We start from the raw sequence: 23,785 nt of genomic DNA, 5'->3' as shown, positions 1-23,785 counted from the left end.
AGATCCAGTAGCTGTTCAAAGGTTCAGAAATGACTTCATAGACTGTCTTGATGCATGCTCAGTCATCAGTCATCCAGGTAAGGATCCCAGAAAGTTGATTCTGTTCACACATCCAAGTGACAAAACGTTTCTCCGACTAAAGACGCTGCGTCCAGATGAACAGAATCAAACTTCTGGGACTTTGAATATTGGTTTTACTGAACTTTTAGTAGCAAACGTAATTGAGAACTACTAAGAAATTCATTCAAACCCAAGTAATTGGCACTCTCATTTAATATGGAGATAATGTGGAACCGGGAGTTTTTCACAACTTTACAAAAGATTTTTAAAAATTATTTTGAACGCACTTAAGTATTCACCCTCTTGCCAGTCAATGCTTTGTTAAAATCTTATGTTTCTCCTCATGTGTGTTTTCTTGTTCGCACAGGCAGCACTCTGGGTACCTGTTTGAATCGAGATGGCACGCTCCAGCCGCAGGTCTGCATGATGCCGTCATCACGGCGCACGTGCTCACGAACCTGCCGGTACTGTTCACGGCGTTGCTCTCGGCGGGCCAACATCGCCGAGTCACTGAGGAGAGACGCAACACCGTTACTGGCCAGTCTGGAAGAAGCGGGAAGCAGGGAAGGGAAGAGAAGAAAAAAGCGAAGCGTTAGCAGCCTGGCCAGCCAGCAGCAGGAGACAAAGAGAAGAGAGATGAAGAAGAGAAGGCAAGTAAAAGCAAGTGCAATAACTACCGCCAAGCAATCTTCTAAAATGACTAAAAGTAATGTGCAGTTTAGTGTTTTAAGACATAAAAGAAGAAAATTGGAGGCCTCTGTGTCTGTGTGATTGGGAGGTTGGTGTTTTTGTGGCTTTTGTGTCTTTACCAGACAAACATTTGTGGTCAAAAAACTGCGTTTAAGGGGAAATAAAAGAGGTCTGAGTGGCCACAAGCGAGCGAGCAGCGAGCTGTTTAGCAGATAAGTGTGGGGGTTTAGAGTGATGCGTGATGTGGGGAAGTTCAGCCGCCGCTCACTCTTCAGGGAAGAACTCCAGGGTACGGTTGGAGGTGGAGATCTGACACATGGTGTGGCTGCGTCTCTGAGGGAAACTGGCCGGTGAGGGAGATTTGTAATGGATGTTGACGTTGCAGAACGGCCGCTTGACGGGCGGCGGGCTGGATGATGAGCTGAAGAGACGTGCGAAGCTAGAAGATGGACAGAAAGAGAAATTTGCTTAGGATATTTCTTTTTCTTTTATATCACTATAGAAAGCTGATTAAAAGCAGAATCTCACAATTGCCAGATGGTAGACTTCTTCTTCTCTTGGATGGGAGGATTCTCACGGGATGCTCTGAGGGGGAAAGAGAGATGAAATTAAAATAATAAGACTACTTATAAAAGTTATTTATAGTACTATAATATAACACTTTTAACATTATAAATAGGGCACATGAAGTGAAAACAACTGGAAAGTATAAGAAAATGACAAAAATTGAATAAAAACAGTTAAAAATGCCGTAAAAAATATGATGCCACTCAGAAAAACCACCTCAGAACAACAAGATACTGACACAGAATATGGGTTCACATTTAAGGAAAACTCTGTGTTGACTTTAAGCCCAGAAGCATTTCACTTCCTGTTCTCTCAAGTCTACCTGATCATCTCTGTCCACCGTACGGCCTCCTGCAGCTCCATCAGTCTCTCTTTGTACTGGTTTCTCTCCATCAGCACCCGGGCCATCTCCATCCGGGTAAATCGCCGCCGCTGGGTCATTGTCATGTCGCCATCTTGCATCGGCGATGAAAACTGGTCGCATGAGAGAACAGAGACCTGGTGTTAATTTGGAAATCCCTCTCTACATCAGCCTAAAACTAGTCTGTGGCATATGCATGCACTGGCCACTTTATTAGGTACACCCAATCAACTGGTTGTTAACACAAATATCTATTCAACCAATCGCGTTGCTGTATTTGAGAAAGTGCTGATCTACTGGGATTTTCTCACATGATCATCTCCAAGTTTTACAGAGAATGGTCCAAAAAAGAGAAGGTGATAGGAACAGTACTTCAAAAAGTGCTTGTGTATATGGGCGAATGAGGATTGTTGTACAGAGTACTCGAGTAGAGCAGAAAAGCCTACGTGTGCTACTATTGGAAAAACTTTGACTGTTCCACTGTGTCAATTTGTCCTGAAACATTTGGATGGTGGGGTTAGAATTTGGTGTAAACAACATGAAAGCATGGATCCATCCTGGGTAACGCTGGTGCTGGTGGTGCAGCCGACAAATCTGCAGCAACTGTGTGATGTTGTCACTTCAATATGGAGCAAAATCTCTAAGGAATGTTTCCAGCACTTTGGTGAATCTGTGCCACAAAGTAATAAGACAGATCTGAGAGGATAAGATGTCCAAACCAATACTAGACATTTCAGTCTGAAAGCTAACTGAAGACTTTCTATTCTGCTTCTCATATTTGTATAGAGACATGAACGCATCAGTAGTTCAGCCTGAGGCAGGCGCAGTTCTACTCACATCATCACCAACTTCATCCTTGGAGTCCCGAGAAGCCCCCAGAGCCTCTGCTCGTAACCTGCAGCCAACAAACAAAAACACAGAGATTACATACTCCTCCAAAGCAACTACTAAACAATAACATTTGAACTCAATAAAGTGCTAAAGATGCTTATTAGCTAACAGAAATAGAACAGTTAGATGTCGGCATGTCTCATTAAGATCATTTTAATCATTTATGTTGCTGCGGGTTGATTTGATTGTTTTACTGATGATCTTAAAGGTGGGTGTCATGTGAAAAAACCTATTAAAGTCTAAATTACACAAAAGCAAGCACAGCATCCTGCGTCTGTGCAAGGACTCAAACATTCGTTGCTATTTTTTACCTCTTGAGTTCTTCTTCGAGTTCCTTGATTCTGGCATCCACCTTGTTCTTTGACTGTCTCACCGCCTCCAGCTCCTCCCTCAGTACCTCCCTCTCCCCCGACAGCTCGTCCACTTTGGCAATAAGGTCATTTTTGACAATATTTAGAGCATTTCTGCCAAGCAAAGGACAGAAAGGGGATATAGTGGGAAACTACCAGCTGCAATTTCACATTCACACGTAGGGTTTTGGTCTAAGAACATGTTGTATAAGAAAACAGGAGGTAACCATGATCAAGTGTCTCAATACTAAAAACAAATCTTTCAGCGTTTCCTTTGAATGAAATGCAGAAAGGGTGTGACGTTAGCATCATCAGGCGCATATTAGGCTTCTCCGAGTCTCTTACTTGGTCTGTAAGAGCTGTTTGTTCTCTGCCAGCATGTTCTCCCACTCCTTGCTCATCCCTGAAACAATCACATTCACATCACTGTTACTCCCCCACAACAAAAATCATAATTTATTTATAAGCCGATCTATTCAATCGACTGATTGATGAGAAAACCATTTATGTGTTAACGCTGCTTTCAAGGCAAACCAAAGTAAGTGTGGGACAAAGGATGAGTTTTCATATAAGAGGTTTAGTAAGTTATTAATGATTTAGTAAGTTCTACTATTCACAACAAGGAGAAGTCAAGCTAACAAAGGACTTATCTGTAAAATGTTGGAAACATACTGAGAAATCTTAAAAATAACTCATTGCTCTTATCATTTATGTCTTGAATGTAGACAGAGTAAAGTAGGTTATTTTCACCTTAAACACAAAATCCAAACTAGTTGCAAAATTTTTAAAATTCAGGGTTCATCTTTTAATGATTATAGTATTAGTGTTATCATGCATAAACATGTCATCGTGTTGAAAATTCAATTCTATTTATCGACGTTATTGCCCAAACTGAACTGAAAACCCCCTCCCCAAAAAACAAACAAACATGGAAGCAAAAGCAAAAGCAAAGCTCACATCGACTCAGAGAAACTCTGAGACATGAGAACGCATCAAAAACAAGCAAAACAAAAACGCTGATGAGTCTTTATAGGTGTTACATTTAGTGGATTATATTATACGCTGGATTAAAAGTGTAAGTTTATGTTGTGGTGTGTGATGTCACTGCAGGGATGGAAAAATAACTCCTCAGTATCAGGATGTCATGTTTTAACACTTCTGACAGCAAATTTGAAATGAGCTCAAATTAATTAAAGAATTTCATCCTGAAGAAATAAAAAGAAAGTTTTCACATCATTCGATGCAGACCTGTGAAAAAACTAAGCAGACCCCATGATTCAGTAGAAAAACCTTTAACAGCAATAACTTGAATTAATTGGTTTCTGTATGACAGTCTGGCCTACTCTTTTTTACAATGTTGCTTCAGGTCATCGAAATTTGTGAGCATTTGTTTATGCACAGCTCTCTTATGGTCCCACCACAGCATTCCAGTCAAAACCTTGAGTCTGGACTGGACTGGTTCATTGCAACACCTTCATTCTTTACTTTTTCAGCCATTCTGTTATAGATTTGCTGCTGCGCTTGGAATCACTGTGCCATGACCCAGTTTGAGCCGTCTGACAGATGCTTCACACTTGACTGTAGAATATTTTGGTTGACTCAATGACTTTAAGGTGTCCAGGCTGAGAAACAAGCCCAAAACATCACCCCTCCACCACCGTGCTTGACAGCTGGTATGAGTTGTTGGTGCTGTGCAATATGAGAAAGTATCTCCATACTTGTTCAGTCTTTTTCTAATTGTACTGTCATTATCAGTAACATTTAACATGCCTATAGACACCTATAGAATTTCCTGAGACATTCACTCATGGGAAGATTGGCATCTGTCTTGAATGTTTTCATCTTTCTCACTGTAGAATTAAGTTGTTTGGAAATGACCTTTTAACTTTTCTCAGATTGTTGGGCATCAACATTTACTTCTCGAAGATCATCGCTGATGTCTTTCCTCCTTAGCGTTCTTCCAGACCAGCAAACTGCCAAAACCTCTGCTTTGATGGAGGTGCTCACATTCGCCGATGATCAGTTAGTCAAGTGCATTTGCTTGGCAGCTACTGACCCTCTTAATTCCCACTGAATCACAGGGTGATTGAATCACATAGTTCTTGAACTGCACACAGTCATATGAAAACTTTCTTTATCACATGACCGCTTTTGAGCTCATGCATTTCTTAATTTGTTATCATTGCCTGACTCTCTTTTGTTATTATATCTTCCACTATATATATACATTTAGTATTTGTTTGAATAAGAGCTCTGCAACATCTCTTTAACACTGGATTATTTTAATGTTCTATAATGTCCGAAAGATTTACTGCAATTACCGAAGGATGATAACATTTCAGGCATATGAGGAATAAAAAAATGACAGAAAATATAAATAAGAAGCCACATAACATAAACAAACAGAGGGATGTGAAAGCTAAAGCAAATGTGAGCGCAGGCATGGGGCGCCTTACCTAAGAAATCATCAGGGACTGGAAGCAAAACAAGGAGAGAAGAAAAGGAGACGAAAGAAAAGAGGAAAGGGTGAAGATTAGAGATGGAAAAAAGAAAAGGAAGAACGGGAAGAGAGGAGAGAAGACGCTGATAAGCATTTATTGATTTGGTTTTTAGGCATGGCTACAGAACCAAAGGACAATCTGACCTTTATATCATCAAATCTATTAGAAAGACCCACTGAAAGGACCCACCACTGAAATCCTCACTGAAAATTAAACAGGGATGGCTTCTAGTAATAAAATATTATAAAAATAAAATATTAACTGCTACTTCACCGCTACCTCAAAGGACTGGAACTAAACCACTGCACTGCTTGCTAATTGACACTTGTCATCTACTAGCATAGCATCACAATAACTCCAAAGTTACTTTGTTATCAATTATATCCACTGATTAGCATCTACTTTTAAAAGTGGATTTTGGAAAGTAGAGAGGAGTTGAGAGAGTTAAGAGAAAACAATACCAACCAACGTGTGTTCAGATACACACCTGAGAACTCGCCTATGGGTGTCACCGGCAGAAGCACATAAAAGGGGAAAAAAGGAAATGGGTGAGAGGTTAACAGATGGACAAGGAGACGGGGTCAGAGTGCGCTTCCTGCTTCTGTAACATAAAACTCAGGGATAGTGAGTCAATACTGATACACAAAATCTCCCAGAATCTCCCAGTGTGAATAAGCCCAAAACGGGGTGTGTGCGATAGTGGGTATCTAAACTGATTAATGTGAACATAAGTGACAAAAACATCTGTTCAAATCTGCTCCATTTACTGTTCCTCTGCCCCTAAAACTGCTGTAAAAACAAGAGCAAAGTATAACAAAGACAAACAATGAAAGAAAAAGTGCATGGATGTGTGAGATTGTGTGTTTTTTAGGATGACTGTGTGGTGATGCAGACGTGCGCTGCAGCGCCCCATGCAAGACAAAGAATGTAAAGTTAGTGCAGCGGCAGATTCGCACAGCCTCGCATGGAGCTCGGAGCCTGCAGTGCAAAGAAAATACAAATGCTGGCTCTGTGTAACACGCGCACACAGCACATGCATCTGCCCTTATTTTCTCTATTTAGAGTGCAATAAGATGGCATATTGGCCTGTTAGCTTATAGTAAAAGTCACCCTGGGAGGACGAGGTGAAGATGGCGCTTTTATTTGTTTTCAAGTATCTCCTCTGAAGTAAATCATGTGCTGCTGACCAGCATTGCACTTTCATGGGAAAATGATGTATCTTTCAGGCTTTGGGGCTCTTGGATTAGGGTGTCAATAATGAATACATCAAAACATACTGAAACCAGAATCCTGTTCTCACCCAGCAGCTCAGCACCTGCATCCACATCCCCAATGATGTCCGACTTGGCGTCTTTGATCTCGTGGTAGAGAGAGTCTGTGTTGATGCCGAAGGCCTCGTTAACTATGCCCTGGGAGGGGCTGAAACACATGAAAACACATTTATTTTTCATATATTTATTTATTTAATAAATATATAATATAATGCTGTTGACACGCAGGACTAATCCATCAAAGCTCTGACCACCTAAAGGATTTCTAGACCTGTTTCTGTCTTTGTTTTGACAGGAAAACATGGATGTTGATATCCTTTTACACTGTGTGCTTAAAGCAGCTACACTGTTGCTTGTACCTGTTTCCTCCTCCATAAATACGGGGGTCCAGACACATATCCAGCTCTGGTGTAGAATCGATGAGCTCCTGAAACTCCGACCACTCGTCGCTGCTTCCCATACCTGGAAGAGCAGAGTACTGAGTGTGGCTGTCTGAACGTTTTGTGAGCAACTCTGCAATCTACTGACATTTTATGCAGCGTAACTTCAAACCTCTGAAGTGAGGACACGCTCAGTGACATCCTCTTACCGATGCTGACATTCCTGGTTTCCTGGGAAACCTGCACCTCCATATTCCGGCTGAGACGCTTAGCGCTTTTCCTGCGGTTTCCAGGCCGCGTGACGTCAAAGTCGTGCCCGTGGAAGCTCTCGTTGATGGGGGTGACTGTGGCGGACGGGACAGAGGAGGTGGGTGTGTTGGACTTACTTCCTGTGCTGCTGGGTGTGGCCGCCACCGAGTCCGACTCTGATCCGTCCTCCTTGGTGAGACACAAATGACATTATATGAGCATCGTGCAATGAAAGAAGGCCGGGGATGTCTCTTACTTTGCTCACTGATTGTAAAGTTGGGAATTTTCTGCTGTTTTATTTTGGGAATGGGTTTAAACATTTATCTTAGATAACAAATAGGTAAAGTGACGGGGCTAAATATGTAAGGCAAAACACATTAGACTCTTGTGGATAAAAAAATTATGCTGAGTCATTTAAATTGTATTGAGTATATTAAAATTCTAAATTGTGTGTTTCAGACTGAGTTCAAGGAAATGGGGTTTCCTTGGATAACATATGAAGCACTGTATGCTGTCAGTTTATATGAACATTAATAAACATGAGCTTAAACTTTGCGTAAAAGCGTAAACTAAAACACGACACAAAAAGCAGCTTCACAACGCCACAGTAAAATAAGGACACAAGAAAAAACTGCATGAAGCCAAAAACAAACATCTAACGGCGGTCCCTGCTTGCTTGGGTCAACATATCGTTTATACCTAACTAATTAGATTAAAAAACAACAACTGAGATTTCCAATGCAAAATTAATTTCCTCAAAAGTGACACAAGCAGGCGTGGGAGGGGAGGTGGTCCGTGTGGGTGTGGCCGGCAGCAGTAATGCCAGCCTCTCCCCCTTTCCACTCCCCAGGCTGCTGTTATGGCCGAGGGAGGAGGACAGGGCCATTTTCTGTCCCACCTGGTAGGCGGAGCTGAAGGTAGAGTGGCCGAGCTCGCTGACCTGCCAGATGTCTTTCCCGGGAATCATCCTAGCCCCCCCGAGTCCCCCACGTACCATGCCATCAGGGTACAGGCTCAACGATGGTGGGCGCTCTGCTTTGCTGCTGGAGGAGGAGACACAGAGGTGGTGGAGATTAGGTGAGACTGCCTCTTGGTTATTTCAGTGTATCATATTCAGTGCCCTTCCCCCACGGGGTGCTGGAGCTCACTCTGGCAGGCATATAATGCAAAGCAAAACCAGTTTTTTAAGTCTGTGCCTGTAGCCTGCCTATAGCCCAAGAATGTCAAACTCACTTTACATCGTGGCCACATGCAATTCACTTTGATCATACTATTGAAAACTCAACCCTTTGTCAATTTAAAGCCTTTTTACTGCACCTTTAAAAATCCAGAGATATCTTAAATATAGGAAAAAGAAGTGCACTTCAACAGTTCAATTCAGTTTTTCTACAGGATGAAATGCTACAATGCCTAAACATAAATGCTTTTCTATCATTAACATTGAAAAAAACAAAAAACTAGTGCTGTCAGCGTTAATCTCTTTAAAATGGCGTTAACGCCATGACTGCATTAACGCGGCAAATCTCCGTTAACGAGTTACCGCGGATCGCCCCGTGCATGGGGCTGGACAGCGTCAACGCATTAACAAGCTAACCGCGCTAACACGTTTCTGTCTTTTAATAGCTTAACTCTTACTTGTCTGCTTTAGAATAGTATGAATGGCATTTGGGGAGGTCTTTATCAGTAGGAAAAGCCCTACAAAAAGCTCTATGAATGTATAGTTAGTCCAAAATCTTTCCCCCCTCCACAGTTTGTATCCAATGGGCCAGACTGGAGTTTTTGTTGGGCCGATTCTGGCCCTGGTATCTTATGTTTGACACCCCCGCTATAGACAGTCACTCACACTCTCATTCATGACTCTTTGTTGCTGTCTCTGTACAATAAAGGTGAAGCTGTCAGTTAGCTTAGCTTAGAGTGCTATTTTGTTTCAGTCCACAGGCAAAAAGATCCACCAACTGTTTTAGCTAGCAGCAGAGGCTCCACATCATGACCTCCAAAAACTGCTAAAACAACAGACTGATGGTTTAACACTTGGCTTTGTATAGATTTAACCCCGTACATGTAAACTAATGAGTTTTAGATGTGCTATGGCTTTGTTGCTGCCTTTGGAAAGGTCCAGACTAGCTGCACCATGTGTTTGTGTGAAGCTACACTAACCTTTGGTTTAAACATCACAATTACTGCCCAGACATGACAGCATTGATCTCACTAATCCCAACAAAAAGCATCCAAAGAAAAAACAACCTCAGATCCTGATGTTTAAAATTATATATAACATGGACAAAGCAAAAGACAAGCAGGACAGGCAGACAGACAGACGGGGGACAAACTGACTGGCAGAAACACATGAGGGAGAAAGAGGAGAAGGTAGGGGGAGATATCGGGAAAATATGCTTAACATGACCCTTGATCCATTCCTTAGTCCTTAATTTAAGATTGAAGTACAACATCACTGATGCATCCAACATAATAAATAGATGTTTAAAGCATCGGTAACTAGCAAATTAAGTGCATTAGGGAATACTTTCATCCATAAAGTGTGGAAGCGCAGCAAATATAAGGGGAGGGATATTTTTAATTCAGACTCGAGGGAAGCGGAGCGAGGCAGTCGAGGAATCATGTTGGATTTACCTTTTCCTCCATGTGTGTCGTTGACTGTGCAAACAGCAGCACAGAGAGCAAGCCAGCAAGACAGACAAGACAGACACTGATTAGAGAAGGACAGGAGACAGGAACATGCCATGACGCATAACACCGCACAAACAAACACGCACTTTTACACATTTAGTTAAACTACAGTTTGTTTAGTTTTTTCTGCACATCTTCACTGTCTTGTCTTTAAAACTGCTTCGGATAATCACATGTTCACTTTATTAATTCTGAACACCCCAGCAGGACTCCCATAACCACCTATAACACTGTCCTCATGCATTCTCCAGTAATAAGCACAGTTGATGAAGACTTGCAGGATTGAGATGCATTTCATTAGACGCTGTAGCCGAATTGACTTTAGAGATACACGATACACAGTGGCATGGAAAGCTTTGAGCACGACTGGTCAAAAGTTCTGTAACTGCATTACTTAGTGAGGAAAAAATGAGCTGAGGTGAAGATGAAATATTCTCTTTAACGTTTAAAATCTGGTGTTTTAACTTTTTGGTGTTTAACTTTTTCTAGTGTCTCAGTTTTTTGGGGCTCTGGCTTGTTCACGGTCATGTTTAAGAAAGGCCAGCGGAAGCAAAGTCCTGTCCCAGCAGCTTAATGGCAGCAAGACGATTAAAGTAATTGATGTCCAAAAAAGAGGAAAAGTCAACAAAAATACAGCAAACTCAATCAGAGCCTCGGAGAAATGGCAGCTAGTGACAATACTGGAGGTTTTGTTTAGTTCAGAAAGAAAAAGAAAACTTTCTGGAACAATTACAAATCAAACCCTTCTCTCACTTCAACCCTTCAACAAGATTTAGGAGACTCTGGAGCACAGATATAATCATCACAGGGAAGTTATTGAAGGGAAATCTTTCCTGCATACTTAACACAAAGTTGCATCAAAACTTTGCAAATGCCAAAAAAGGAAAGGGGGAAAAAAGGGTGCAGATTATCACCATGAGACCATCTCTGCAACTGTTCGGGGTTGAATCAATAATGTTTTGGATTCATTTTGCAGCCACTGACATTGGACATCCACTCGTAGAAGGACAAATGGATTCAATTAAAAACCTGCAAATATATCACTGTTTTAAAAAAAAAGAAGAAAAACCGCAAGCTGAAGGTTTTGCTACGACTTTTATGGTCATCTGTAACCTAAACATAGTCGGTCACAGTCTTTCGGTAGACTTCAAGAGAACCTGCATGCAAGAATCTCACAGTTTGACACCTTTTACAGGAAAAATAGGCTAAAAAATCGAAACTAAAACTAAAAGATAGGTACTGCTGAAAGCAAGCTCATCATTTACTCAATTGATTATTTACAGTATCAGAAGTCTGGAGAAAACTTCTTGCATGCCTTTCACTGTGGGTATTTTATGAGTTAGTGGACATATTGCTAAAAGTGACTAATCTGGAGCCTAGATAGGCAGCTACACCAGATGTCCCGCTCCTCTTCTAGCTGTCGAGCCCATGGGATTGGCCCTGGCTCAACACGACAAGCTGGCACATTAAAGTCAAACTTCCTTTGTTTTTCTAATTATTTTCCACAGAGGTTTATAATGACTGTTGTGTCAGTTTGCACATCGCCTCTCCTCTCTGTTAGCGGGACACAGCAGCTGTTCAGTGTGGCTGATGACAAACGGCGCCAGCTTCAACACAAGAAATGTGCTGCAACACGAAAAGCCTGATAGATCTGTGCAAAACATGATAGTTCAGATCCACAGAAACAGACAATTACACACACACAGAATATAAATGAAAGAAAAAACAAAACACTCACGATCGTCCACAGCCGGTGCCTTCTGATTGGCTGTTACTCCCCGCCTGCTGCATTTTGGACCGCTCTATGTGCTCGACGTACGTCTGGATCATCTGTGATCCAAGAAATCAAGAACAAAAAATCGTTTTGAGAACAACCGGAGAGCAGGGCAATATCTTTCTTACACTATATTTTACACTATTTATTTATTTATTTATTGTACTTTTGCTTATAGTATCTTGTGGTGTTATGTAACTGAATGTTGTGCATTATGAATGTAAAAGCCCAGCAAGGAATAAGAGTTAAAAATTAGCAATAGCTATAAATGTCAGTTTCATGCTCCATATTGGTAGCATGCTATAGTGCTAATGCTAAGTATTCAGTCAACCTTCTAGACTGTTGAATTCAGGTGTTCCAATCACTTCCATGTTCACAGGTGTATAAAAATCAAGCACCCAGGCATGCAGGCTGCTTCTACAAATATTTGTGAAAGAATCTGTCGTTCTCAGGGGCTCAGTAAAATCCAGCGTGGTACTTTGATAGGATGCCACCTGTTCACACATGAAATTTCCTCACTACTAAATATTCCACTGTCAGCTGTTAGTGGTATTATAGCAAAGTGGAAGCAATTGGGAATGACAGGAACTGAGAGCAGGGTGAGCCGATGCAGAGGCGGATAGTGTGCAGAGGTCGCCAACTTTCTGCAGATTCAATCGTTAAAGAACTCCAGACTTCATGTGGCCTTCAGATTAGCTCAGAGCAATGTGTGGAGAGTTTAACAGTTCCATGGAAACAGCTGCATCCAAGCCGAAGTGACGAATCACGCTTCACTGTCTGACAATTCAATGGATGAGTCTTGGTTTGGTGGTTGCCAGGACAACGGTACTTGTCTGACTGCACTGTACCAAGCGTAAACCTTGGTGGAGTGAGGATAAAGGTGTGGGGATGTTTTTCGGGAGTTGGGCTCAGGCCCTTAGTTCCAGCGAAACGAACTCTTAATGCTTCAGCATACCAAGACATTTTGGCCAACTTCATGCTAACGACTTTAAGGGAACAGTTTTGGGTCCCAGATGGTCCAACATGACTGTGCACCATTGCACAAAGCAAGCTCCATAAAGTTGTAGATGAGGAAGTTAGGTGTGGAAGAACTCAACTAGGATGCACAGAGTCCTGACCTCAACTCAACAGAAAATCTTTGGGATGAATTAGAGCGGAGATTGTGAGCCAGACCTCGTCAGTGTCTGAACTCACAAATGTGCTTCGGGAACAATGGTCAAAAATTCCCATAAACACTCCTAAACTTGTGGAAGTCTTCTTCCCAGAAGAGGTGAACCTGTTATAGCTGCAAAGGGTGGGCCAACATCATATTAAACCCTATTGATTAAGAACAGGATGTTACTCAAGTTCAAATGCGTGCGAAGACAGATGAGCAAATACTTTGGGCAATATAGTGTTGAACCACATCGTCCTCTTTAAATAAATACATTGACAATATAAAAGATTAGAGTTATTTCATGATTGACCTATAATCTACTACACACTGTGTTTTGTGAATTAATGGATAACCAGACTGATGGGGGTCAAAAGTGCTTTGAATACTTCACATATATCACACATATTTAGATACTCTGAGTTGTAGAAAACAAAAAAACACCATTCTGCTTCTTTTACTGAAACATCGCTCATGATGGCTGTATCATTCAAGCTTAGTATCATGAATATTTGAAATGACTGTGAGCATGTTTGGTGGATTATGCCGATATGGGGCCTAATGTGTAATAAATCCTAGCTAGAAATCAAAAAGAAAAGAGTAGGTGTTCTCTTGTGATTTCACAGGAGGGCCCAAGGTTTGCTCACCTCAGTGTGGCGCTGATGCAGAGCGTTGTACTCTTTCTTCATGTCTGACTCTCGCTCTTCCAGCCGAGTGACTGTGAAGCAGACGGACACAACATCAACTTCAGCAGCAACAAGAACAAAAGTACATTTAAACAGCCGTGACGTCCAGCTCACTTTATAACCTTTCGCCAATTAAATGGACATGAAGTATCATTTTGGATTGCATAGTAGGAGTGCAAAGTTATGAAATTGAAATGATTGCAAATTTATGTTTGCCTGCTTGTATTCAAATTGCTGCACTATTTAATATAGTAATCATTGGGGGAGAAACAAAGAAACATTAAGGGTACAGTGGATCCCCGCAAACATACAAATAAATAAATCCCAAAGCTAACTGGATGCCTGTATTTATAATGTACAGCAAAGAAAATCAGTGTTTCATTTCAAAATCAACCAAAGTCTAAAAATACATCCTGAGCGTGTCTACTTCTCTTTCTGCCTTCCCTTCAAAACTACAGTGGAAATGTATCCTGGAGCCTCTGTGTTATCTCTCCTGCTGTCCTCCTTCTTACACACACACACAGCTGTTAAACACTATTTCCAGTGTTTTGAATGAGCCTCAGCAGCCACATGTACAGCATATTCTATTAGACAGGACAGTGTAGTGTAGACAGGAAGGCAGTGGAGAAAAGCGGGAGCACGATGACCTTCAGAGGACAGCCTGGGGCGGACTCAAACCCAGGACCCTGCAGTAAGCAGTACAACCTTCGGTATAAGGGTCACCCTTTGAGCCAGGTGTCCTACATGCACTGCATATAACATGACATCTATGCACTCACTCTGGTCAGAATAGTTCTTTGCCTTCAGCTCCAGCTGTTTCCCCTGTAGCTCCAAAAACTCCACCTGTATCTGCAGGTCCTTCTTCTCGGCCTCCAGCGAATCCTCAAATTCAATAAATTTCTGATAAAAGGCAAACAAGAGAAAAAAATAGACTAAGAAATTAATTTACAGACTCTAAAAGCGAAAGGTCACATAAAATTTGCATTTTTGTTATAATTCATATGAAGGGAAACAGCATATCATTTTACTTCATATTGTCTATGAATTACATAATTGTTCATATCAGCTTCAGAGCAGTGTGTTTTCAGGATATATCGGGGCTTTTGTGCACATGTCAAAAAATGAAAACTGAACTCACTTTACATGTGGTTATATGTGCCAGTAGTATCTGTGTATTATGGTAAAAGTATTTCACAGTTTGTCTATAATAGATTTATCTCACAATACAGGCAGAAACACAGAGCTGCCTACTCCCCCCGCCATGCTGCCTGTTCCATTTTTTTAAATAAAGCTGCTCACAATGACGTCCTTTTTTCCGCAAGTCCACAAAGTCTTAATACGGTAATCCTCTGACTGCAGACAGACCTTGGAAACACCAACGTGCAGCAGATACACGCCACACAAAATAGCAAGCACTGCAACACAACAGCACTCTGAAAATACAACCAGCGCTGATGCTGTACCTAAAGCATTAATTGCAGGGAATGAACAACACTTGTCATTGACACATGTAGAAATATCTCCACGGCTACAGGGAAAAGGTCACTAAAGAATTTAACCAAGTTTAATGAATTACCGAATATGTGGCAAAACACACCCTGACCCACGCAGCACAGTAAACAACACTAATGCTGTGGTCTCCTTGCAGCTTTAGCAGAAGGAGAATGTGAAATTCCTGGAGAAATTGCAGAGTGATTGCTGCAGCATTCTTGTAGCTGCTGCAGTTTTTGCACTGTACTCATGGTGCAGGAAGAGCGAACCTCCAGCCTTGTCACTGCTGAACATCCACAGCATTAACATACTATAGATTCAATGATAAACGACCGAGTTTACGCATCAAAACACTGTCTTTGTGACACACTAGATGTCTTTGTTTCTCGCTGAAACAAAACACAGTAATATCTTTCGTCCTGCCCCCCTCAGACTGGGAAGGTGCCCTTCAAGTCCATCCCTCTATCCCCCATGCCTTTATCTGCACGAGGCTCCTAAACCCGTGCAAGTAAAGGCACATCGCTTTCCATTAAAATGCAGTGTTAGTGAGGCACAGCTTGCAGTGTGCACTGGTGTAACTACAGAAGCAAGAAAAACACGGTGCATTCTCATAAATAACTTTAAACTGTGCAAACAGCACTCAGACAGGTAACGTGACACAGCGTAGGAATGAACGTTTGCGCGGTCCAGTCGGAATAATTCTCATTAAGCAATCCTGCGATGTGTGACGAGTGAAACTAAGGAGCTTTCCTGACAAACTGACTCTAAGTGTGACTGCAGTGTGGTCACACGCTCAACTGTGACCACACTGATATCTGAGGAGTTATATCTGAGTGATATCTGAGGAGGGTGTGAAGTCACAACAGCATTAGGAGGAGCAGAGGAAAATCTGAAATCTTTGAAATTATTATAAAATCTAGAGGTTAAGATAACATGTGGAGCATAGCTCGTTAATCCTTTGTATGTAAATCACATTAAGAGAGATGGGGAAAAGATGGCTGGAGACAAACACAGGATGTTTTAGCAGGAGATGCTACAAAATGGTTAAATTTGTGCTTGTGGGTATCTCGGTCGAACGCTTCATGAGTAAAAAGATGCGGCTGTTGTCTTTGTTTACCATTAGCTCTAATAACTTTGTAATGTGAGCTGCCTTTTCTGCTTGTTGTTGTCCATGTCTTGCAGGAGGAGGCATTATTGTTTTCCTCAGACTCTGTTTGCTTCTTTTTCCTCTTATTATCATTAGACTCTTTCCGATCTGGCCTGAGCTGCCTCGCCTCTGCCGTAGCTTCATAAAACCCTCAGTCTGTTTCTTTCTCTCTGCTTTTGTTATTCTCACTCTCTCTCTGCTTCTCATGAGCACAAATCAGATTACAGTCCCAGACTCCCCCAGTGAGCTCTGTGTGCTATTGATTTCCTGTGACTTCTACCCATTTGCACATCATCCCATCCCCCTCTGCACCCCAGTGATGGAGAAAACTGTCTGTTTATTTGTCATCTAAGGTCATCAAACAAGTACAGGTTTGTGCAAAAGTGTGGGCAGCCCTGCACGAAACTTCAAATCTTAAATATGCAATGTCTTCGAGGCAGCTTGTGCCAGAAGTGCAAAGAGAGATTTGCATGTGCGTGAAAAAAATCTAGGCAAGAAAAGAGTCCTAGCTGACGACAAAGAGAAGATCTGAGTTCTATACAGTGTTTTGGGTTTTTTTTGGCACAGATATAAATAGCATGTAAAGGCATGCATTGTTGTTACAGTTTTCCTTTTCAGTTTCTGCAGAGGCACGACTGATGGCTCAGCACCTACTTTAAACTGCAGCACATGTTCATTTTCAAGTACTGGCCCTACAAAATCTCATTTTCACAATAAGCATTTTCAGTCTGTAATGATATTAAACCGAAGCTTAAATACAAGGCAGCTTAAAGTGAAAACAAACTAGATAACTAACAGAGGGGACGGCGCTGGGGAGAGCAGATGACAAAGTGGGCTAAAAGCTGAGCTAAGCTGACACCAGCAAGGCTGCCAGTGATACTCTGAGGCCTCTTTGGATGGGAGGAGGATTAAAGTTGCTTTATGATGCCTGCCTGCAGGATCTCACTGCTGTTATGACACCACTCAGGTAAAAACAGAGGAGATAAAAGTGGCTGCAGGTGGAGTTCAGTCTGTAATTTAATAGCCCCGTATTGAAACACACTTTTTGTTGTTTGTGTTCCTGTTCTTTCACTGTTTTCGAGTGCAAACGCCCACACAGAGAGTCACGCTGACTGTGCCTTTATCTTCATGCATGTCCTGCTAACATGTCCTCCCTCACTTTGTGTTTGCATACTGTGTTTGTGTTATATTTGCATATACTTCTGCTGTGCTGTGTTAAAGTTTAAGGAAGGAGCACTTAAAATTCCATGTGTGATGATGGTGGTAGCAGCACTGTTAACGGTTAGCTGGAGTACTGGCAGGAAAAAAGTGATAACAAAAATCTGTAATAGTGACAAAGCTATTAACTTTAACTTTAAAGTTAAACAGCAATATTTGAAAAACTTGTAGTAACAGAATTAATTGATGTTAGATTTTAACTTCATTTCATAAAGAATCTGATGTTGATAAACAGACAACGAGGGTAAAACTGTAAGATGTCTTTTGTTTCAATGCATGTGCTTAACTTCAAAGGTCAGAAGGGGGGCACAGGGTGGCACTGCCCACCCCCAGAAATATGATTGTCTCAGACAGTTCTTACAGTACAGATGCGAGCTGGAGTATAATGAGTGATGGTGTATTATTTGTAGCACATTTACTCAAGTATGTTACTGAAGTTTTCCTGGTTTCTATTTCCACTTGACTATATTTTCAGTACAGTTATTATCCTTGTACTCCATACCATTTAATTTACTCTAATTTAGCAGATTTTAAAATTTAAATCTATGGATCTAAAAATCTGTATTATTATTATTAACATCATTCATAAAACTCCCCGTAGCAACATGATTAACATGATTAAAATTGTCTCCAGTCGTAAGATTAAAGTGATAAAGATATAAATGGACCAATAACTATGATCCGGTAATGCAATGTTTAGGATTCTGCCATAAACCCATATTTGGATGCAGGATTACAACTTTTACTCACCTAAAGTATCTAAATACTTATTTAACATGTTTCAAAAACATTGTTTTAAACCAAAACAGTGGTTTACCTTTATAATAACACCATCTGCATGTGGACTCCTAATTGATAATTATGATAATTGTGCCTAGTGTTTTCAACATTGCTGTGCACCCCTGCCTTGGTCTGCCCATCCCTGGGCCCCCTGATTTCAGAAATCCCGGAAACGTCCCTGTTGTTTACCTGGTTGACCCTCTTTAAAAGAAAAAGAAACTTCCAGTGGTGTCTCTATACTGATTTAAATATCCCTAAGTAATGTAAGCAGTGTGTTTACGAGTGACTGCAGTGCATTGACACTAATAATACGTTTAGCAATCCCTGTCACGGGCCTAAACATGAGTCACATGTGCCCACAGAACAGGACGGCTGGAAGTGATGATAATGACGGGCCTGCGGTGGCCGGTGGTGCTGTGTGGGGAGCTCTTTTAACGCACCTCCTCCGCCTGCTTGCGCAGCGCTTTCTCCCTCTCATACTGGGTGATGAGCTGCTCGTTGTCCTCCTTCAGCAGCTCCAGCTCCACCTCGTGCTCCTGGTTCTCCGTCAGCACCGCGTCGAGGTTTTCCAGGACGTTCACCACAAGCGGCATCAGCTCCTTCACCACCTCCTCATCGTAGCTGTGTATCAGCCGCTCGAACTCCCGGTAGATGCTGTTTGCCAGGCCCGACACCCGCTCCGACATCACGGAGCCGGAGCCGTAGTCGTCCTGGTAGACCACCTCGTCTATCTGCAGCTCCATCATCTTGGCAGCTGTGGTCCAGATGAAGCTGCGCCTCCTCTCAACAGTTTTTCAGGCCCTCCTAAAAGGCGAGGGTGTCACCGCTTTTGAATGCGCTCAGCACGGGGGAAGGGGCACATTCAATCACAGTCTGCCTTCAAAAAGGAGAACAGTCATGCCATTTTGCAGCAGGTTTACAGAACGGAGGCAGACTGTTGTGTGCGCATAACCTTGATTCCCCTGCTGAAAATATTGGTTCTAATAAACTGATATGAATAGACCCCCTCCTCCTCCTCCTCCTCCCGCTCCTCCAGCCAGTTACGGGCTATCTCCTCCAGTCGCGGCCCTGTTATCCCTGTCCTCCGGCAGAAAGCATCAGATCCTGGGCGCTGTGGATGGGCACTGGGCCAGCCTGTAGATCGTCCATGCCGAGGAGCGAAACGCCTTCGTCGATGGTATTGCACCTGCCTCTCAGCAGCCGCAGCCATGGACCCCAGCCATTGCTGGCAGGGAAAATAAATAATTAATAAATAGGTAAATAAATATTCTAGTTAGTCTTCCCGATAATCGCCGATGGCCGATCCCCCACTATAGTCTCGTTTTATCCATATCTTTTCCTCTTCCGGCAGGCCGCCGATGCTGCTGGCCAGACTCGGGCGTTTTTTGGTGATGTCTCCCTGTGGGAGAGGCTCTCTGTGCTGCTCAGATGGAGGAGCCAGCTGACCGACTCTGGCTGACGTCACACCGTCTGCATAGAGCAAGCAGAGGCAGTGAGTCAAGTCAGCGAGGCAAAACCGGAAGTTGGCTGCAAAAATTCACAATAAGCTGCATAGCTTAGCGCAGAGTGCTAGCATATAATGGGCAGGTTTTTGACAGGGCTTCCACACAAACGCAAAGCAGAAGATGAAGCAAATATGTTTCCAAACTAACTTCCTTCCAAGCCAAATACTAGAAAATATGATGAGGCATATCTTATCTTGCTTTTGGCTTCACCTGCACAAGTGCCAAGGTAGGTCTCCCCAACAGAATTAGTTCCCCCTGCGTCGGGAGCACGCGCTGGGCTGTCCAAATCACTTACAAACAGTATCCCACATTCTTGATTTTTAGTTCACAAATACTTCTTATAAACTACTCCTGACCAATGACTACAGTCATTGCTGCTGACATTTTGGAGATCTTAGCTCTTTATACAGTAAAGTTACAGTGGGACACAAATAATATCAGGCTGATCCTGCCACAAATCACGGACAAACAGTATACCACAGTTGTTTATGTTTTTGAACCCATTTTGCACAGAGAGACATGAAACATGTTACTTTGTGTCTCTGTGCAGGCCAGGGCCAATTATATGCTGCAGCCTAAAGGCAGCTGAGTTGCAGAGGCCAGAGTGATCACCTGGCTTTGTGGCATAGCTGGCTCTGGCCTTGGACTGTGTGTTTTTACTTCACAGGCAAATTGGACACTGGGCTGTTTTATCTTTTACTTTTTGATCATTGTGTTAATAAATTACCTTTTAGAATTTTATTGACTGTCATCTTTTTGCCTATGGCTGCGACATTGGTCAGACCTAGAATCTTTTTGTGTGTGTACAACTGTGGCAAAAGTGTTCCCTCAATGGCAGTGGCCTTCTGCAGCAGCTCAAAACAGCTGGAGGAGCTCGAGGAACGAGCCAATAGGATGAGCCGAAAGCGTGCAACATATGACAGACGCTCACATCCTATGTCAGTACCTCACTGGATCCGAGCTCATCTCAGGGAGCTGATCGGTCTGTATGAAATGATGAATAACTGTGAGTTATTGTGCCAAGACCTGCAGTTCCTCTAATGGCCACTTGAGTCTGTCTCTCCATAGACTCTCATGTTAAAATGTGCAACTGTAAAGCAGAAATAAACACGTTTACAGCTTGACACAGAGACCTTTTTGGTTTTGTGTGACTACTTTTCTCCTTCCCAAAAACTCTACCCTGTTTATATTTTATATACAAGTGAATTTATAATGTCAGTGCCTTTCCCAAGAGTCTTGGGGATCATCAAGATGTTTTTGGTAAATGTGAGAGGGCCTTTGGGACCTTGGTTTTCTCTTTGAACTCTCCCATGGATGCCATTTTTGCCCAGTCTCTACCTGATTGTTGAATCATTAACACTGACCTGCAGTTCTTTAGATGTTGTTCTGGTTCTTTTGTGGCCTCCTGGATGAGTCATTGCTGCACTCTTGGAGTAATTTTAGTAGGCTGGACACTCCTGGGAAGGTTCTAACCCTTTAATATGATCTATGGTTTCATAATTGGATCAATACAAACACAACTGGATTGATACTTTGTTTCTATCCTCAAAGTTAGTTCAGCATGTATCCCATTGTCCATCCATCCATACATTTATTCTGCAATTGCACAATGACAGACCGCCAGTCTGTCGCAGGACTACAGATTACACCGAGACACAGCCAATCTAATCCCACTATATCCCACCGAACTGTGCATTTTTAAAAGTTTTTATTAAAAATATTTTCATTCCAAGTCTTTATAGCCTATAACAAACTTACACAACAGAAGCTGACCCAAACTCCTTTAAAGACAGCACATTTAGATTTCAGGTCTCTAAAAATCCACAGTATCAATACACAAGAAAACTGTGTTAACTAGTATATTACTGTGGGTTGTTAATCTTACAACATTGTTGTGTTGGTGTTCATGAAAATGTGTTCTGAACTTGGCAAATGTGCGATGATTCAGCTCATAAATAATAACACACTGCTCTCCCCTACATAAGCTCCCTTTATAGGTTAAAAGTATCGGTATCTGCAATACTGCTCTTAATTTACTCGATAACGAAATTTGCAGGATGCACAGCACTGCTGCTGATGAGTAGCAAAATAACTGAATGTGTCAGGAAATAGTTCACTAGATATATAAATAAGTAATTAAAATATACATTGACTTAGTTTAAAATGCTCTGTATTTCTATTTTTAAATAATTAATTACACATTTTTAATTAATTCTAGTTTTATTCCAGACCCCAATATACTGAGGGTGGGCTTGCACTTTGGGGTCCCCCAGTTGCTGCCCTATGTATTTGCATAATGATCTTAACTGCTTTCATAGAGAAACACCTTTAAAAAAAGCCTTATAATTTAACTTTTGACTTTCTTACAAGTGTGGTGTGTATTGTCAACATAGGAATGTACCGCATTAGGATTTAATGCCGCATTTGACCTCCGACCTTTTGTTCTGACTTGTCATACAGACTATAGTGAGGGTCAAAAAGATGATAATGTTATTTAGAGCTATGTTCCTTACTGCTTTTGGCAACATTTAGGAGATTATATACCAATATATGTGGATTCTAATATCACATATCCTGTCATCCTGTATCTCTGTGAGGTCAGAGGTCAAATTTACAAATAAATACCTCTTATCTGTGACCTACTCCTACATAAAGTTTGTGTAATCAGAGTAAAACATCTGCCATATTTTAATACAATGGTTGCTACTAAAATGTTTGATTTTGAATAGAAGACAAACACACGTTCAGTCTAGGCTGAAAATGTACACATTTGTGTGACAATGAAAACATGCAATATTCACAATATAATCTTTTTAGGACTTTATTAATGAATAAAAAAAATCAATTTGGAATGCCCAATAAGATCGCAGGGCTCGCAAAATCGCCCGTTGGGCTTTATGATAACCCGACGGGCGAGGCAGAGATCGATTTTGGTCGCCCGACCGGAGATATCGCTAGCTCCGGGACGTCGGGCTAGCGATTTTGCGAGCCCTGAGTTGTGTATTAGTTGACAAAAATAAAACCCCAATAATCTGACAATTCCCTCTGAGCAAGCACTCGGCAACAGTGGGGAGGAAAAACTTTCTGCAAGCTGCACTACATGAGAGACATCTCCATTAGGAGGCAAGATAAAGATCACTATTTTACATGTTTATAGTGAAATAAATGTATATTAAAAAATACTTGTATGTGCATGAATATGTTAAGAAGCATATTTGATTGTTTGTTCTACTTTTTTAAATTTATTTATACTGTAAAACTGTTCATTTTCATTTGTTGCCTCAAGGCAACACTGCGCAGTTAGCCCAATTTTTTTCAGGCAATATAATGCATTTGGATATGTGTGTAGAGTTGTGTTTGTGTGCATTTATATGATCATAGTCAATGTTTTTTACTTTAGAATCTACTCATAATTACAGGACATGGATGTAAAAGCTTTTTATGCAAGGAAACCAAAGGAATGTGCACTTTCTGTCCTCAGAAAGTGAGGACAGTGAGTTTTCAGGGAGTGACAGTGAAGTAGAGGAGTGGATCCCTGAATGAGGTTTGAGGGACACTTAGGAGCTCAGGGGTCAGGGGTCAGTTGGTAAAGTAACTGTGTCTGTGTGTGTGTTAGTGCCCACATACCAAGCAGGTCTGGCCAGGATCTGGTATCAAGCCGGGACTTTGAGTAATCTGGGAGAGTAGAAAAGCGCTACATAAAAATCAGTCCATTCACTGTCTGAACTGAGTTTCAGCATGTTACTTTTGCACTGTTTTGCATGTTCTGGCACATGTTGTTATTGCATGGCTTGATTAAGGTACACATTATGCTGACATCTGGGGCCAGAGCTGAAACCGTTCTGGGCCAGCACAGGGCCAGAAGTGTGTCTACAACTGGCCCGTGGCTGCACACCACCTACAGATGGCCCACATACCGCAATGAATAACGGCCCTTTGGTGGCCCAGATCATGTTTGCCAGAGGTAATCTACACATGGGCCAGCACAGGACGACCAGGGTGTCTGAAACTGGCCTTGTGCTG

At 41.9% G+C, this 23,785-nt stretch overlaps 1 protein-coding gene across 15 annotated transcripts in view; it reads right to left on the bottom strand.

Moving 5' to 3' along the window:
* mapk8ip3 (mitogen-activated protein kinase 8 interacting protein 3) overlaps positions 1 to 19,717 on the bottom strand; it is a 32,039-nt gene extending 12,322 nt beyond the window's left edge. For 3 of the 15 annotated variants that reach the window (XM_013915151.1, XM_013915156.1, XM_013915158.1), the window contains exons 1-18: positions 18,698 to 19,717; positions 14,401 to 14,521; positions 13,583 to 13,653; positions 11,747 to 11,838; positions 9,952 to 9,975; positions 8,219 to 8,363; positions 7,281 to 7,509; positions 7,051 to 7,153; positions 6,721 to 6,839; positions 5,908 to 5,919; positions 5,376 to 5,393; positions 3,265 to 3,322; positions 2,881 to 3,033; positions 2,516 to 2,573; positions 1,640 to 1,791; positions 1,279 to 1,335; positions 1,019 to 1,189; positions 444 to 603 (exon numbers count right to left, since the gene is read on the bottom strand). In XM_013915151.1, coding sequence (XP_013770605.1) covers positions 444 to 603; positions 1,019 to 1,189; positions 1,279 to 1,335; positions 1,640 to 1,791; positions 2,516 to 2,573; positions 2,881 to 3,033; positions 3,265 to 3,322; positions 5,376 to 5,393; positions 5,908 to 5,919; positions 6,721 to 6,839; positions 7,051 to 7,153; positions 7,281 to 7,509; positions 8,219 to 8,363; positions 9,952 to 9,975; positions 11,747 to 11,838; positions 13,583 to 13,653; positions 14,401 to 14,521; positions 18,698 to 19,003 — 2,049 coding nt within the window. In that variant the 5' untranslated portion in view covers positions 19,004 to 19,717. The remainder of the gene's footprint in view (positions 1 to 443; positions 604 to 1,018; positions 1,190 to 1,278; positions 1,336 to 1,639; positions 1,792 to 2,515; positions 2,574 to 2,880; positions 3,034 to 3,264; positions 3,323 to 5,375; positions 5,394 to 5,907; positions 5,920 to 6,720; positions 6,840 to 7,050; positions 7,154 to 7,280; positions 7,510 to 8,218; positions 8,364 to 9,951; positions 9,976 to 11,746; positions 11,839 to 13,582; positions 13,654 to 14,400; positions 14,522 to 18,697) is intronic. The other 12 variants (XM_013915155.1, XM_013915160.1, XM_013915162.1 and 9 more) reach the window with 10 other exon arrangements.
* Positions 19,718 to 23,785: the final 4,068 nt, after the last annotated feature.

This window comes from Pundamilia nyererei, unplaced genomic scaffold, assembly GCF_000239375.1.
Source record: "Pundamilia nyererei isolate P.nyererei 1_Seehausen unplaced genomic scaffold, PunNye1.0 scaffold00261, whole genome shotgun sequence".
Classification (NCBI taxonomy): domain Eukaryota; kingdom Metazoa; phylum Chordata; class Actinopteri; order Cichliformes; family Cichlidae; genus Pundamilia; species Pundamilia nyererei.
The sequence above is the reverse complement of the archived record's forward strand: the minus strand, read 5'-3'. Positions and strand labels throughout refer to the sequence as shown.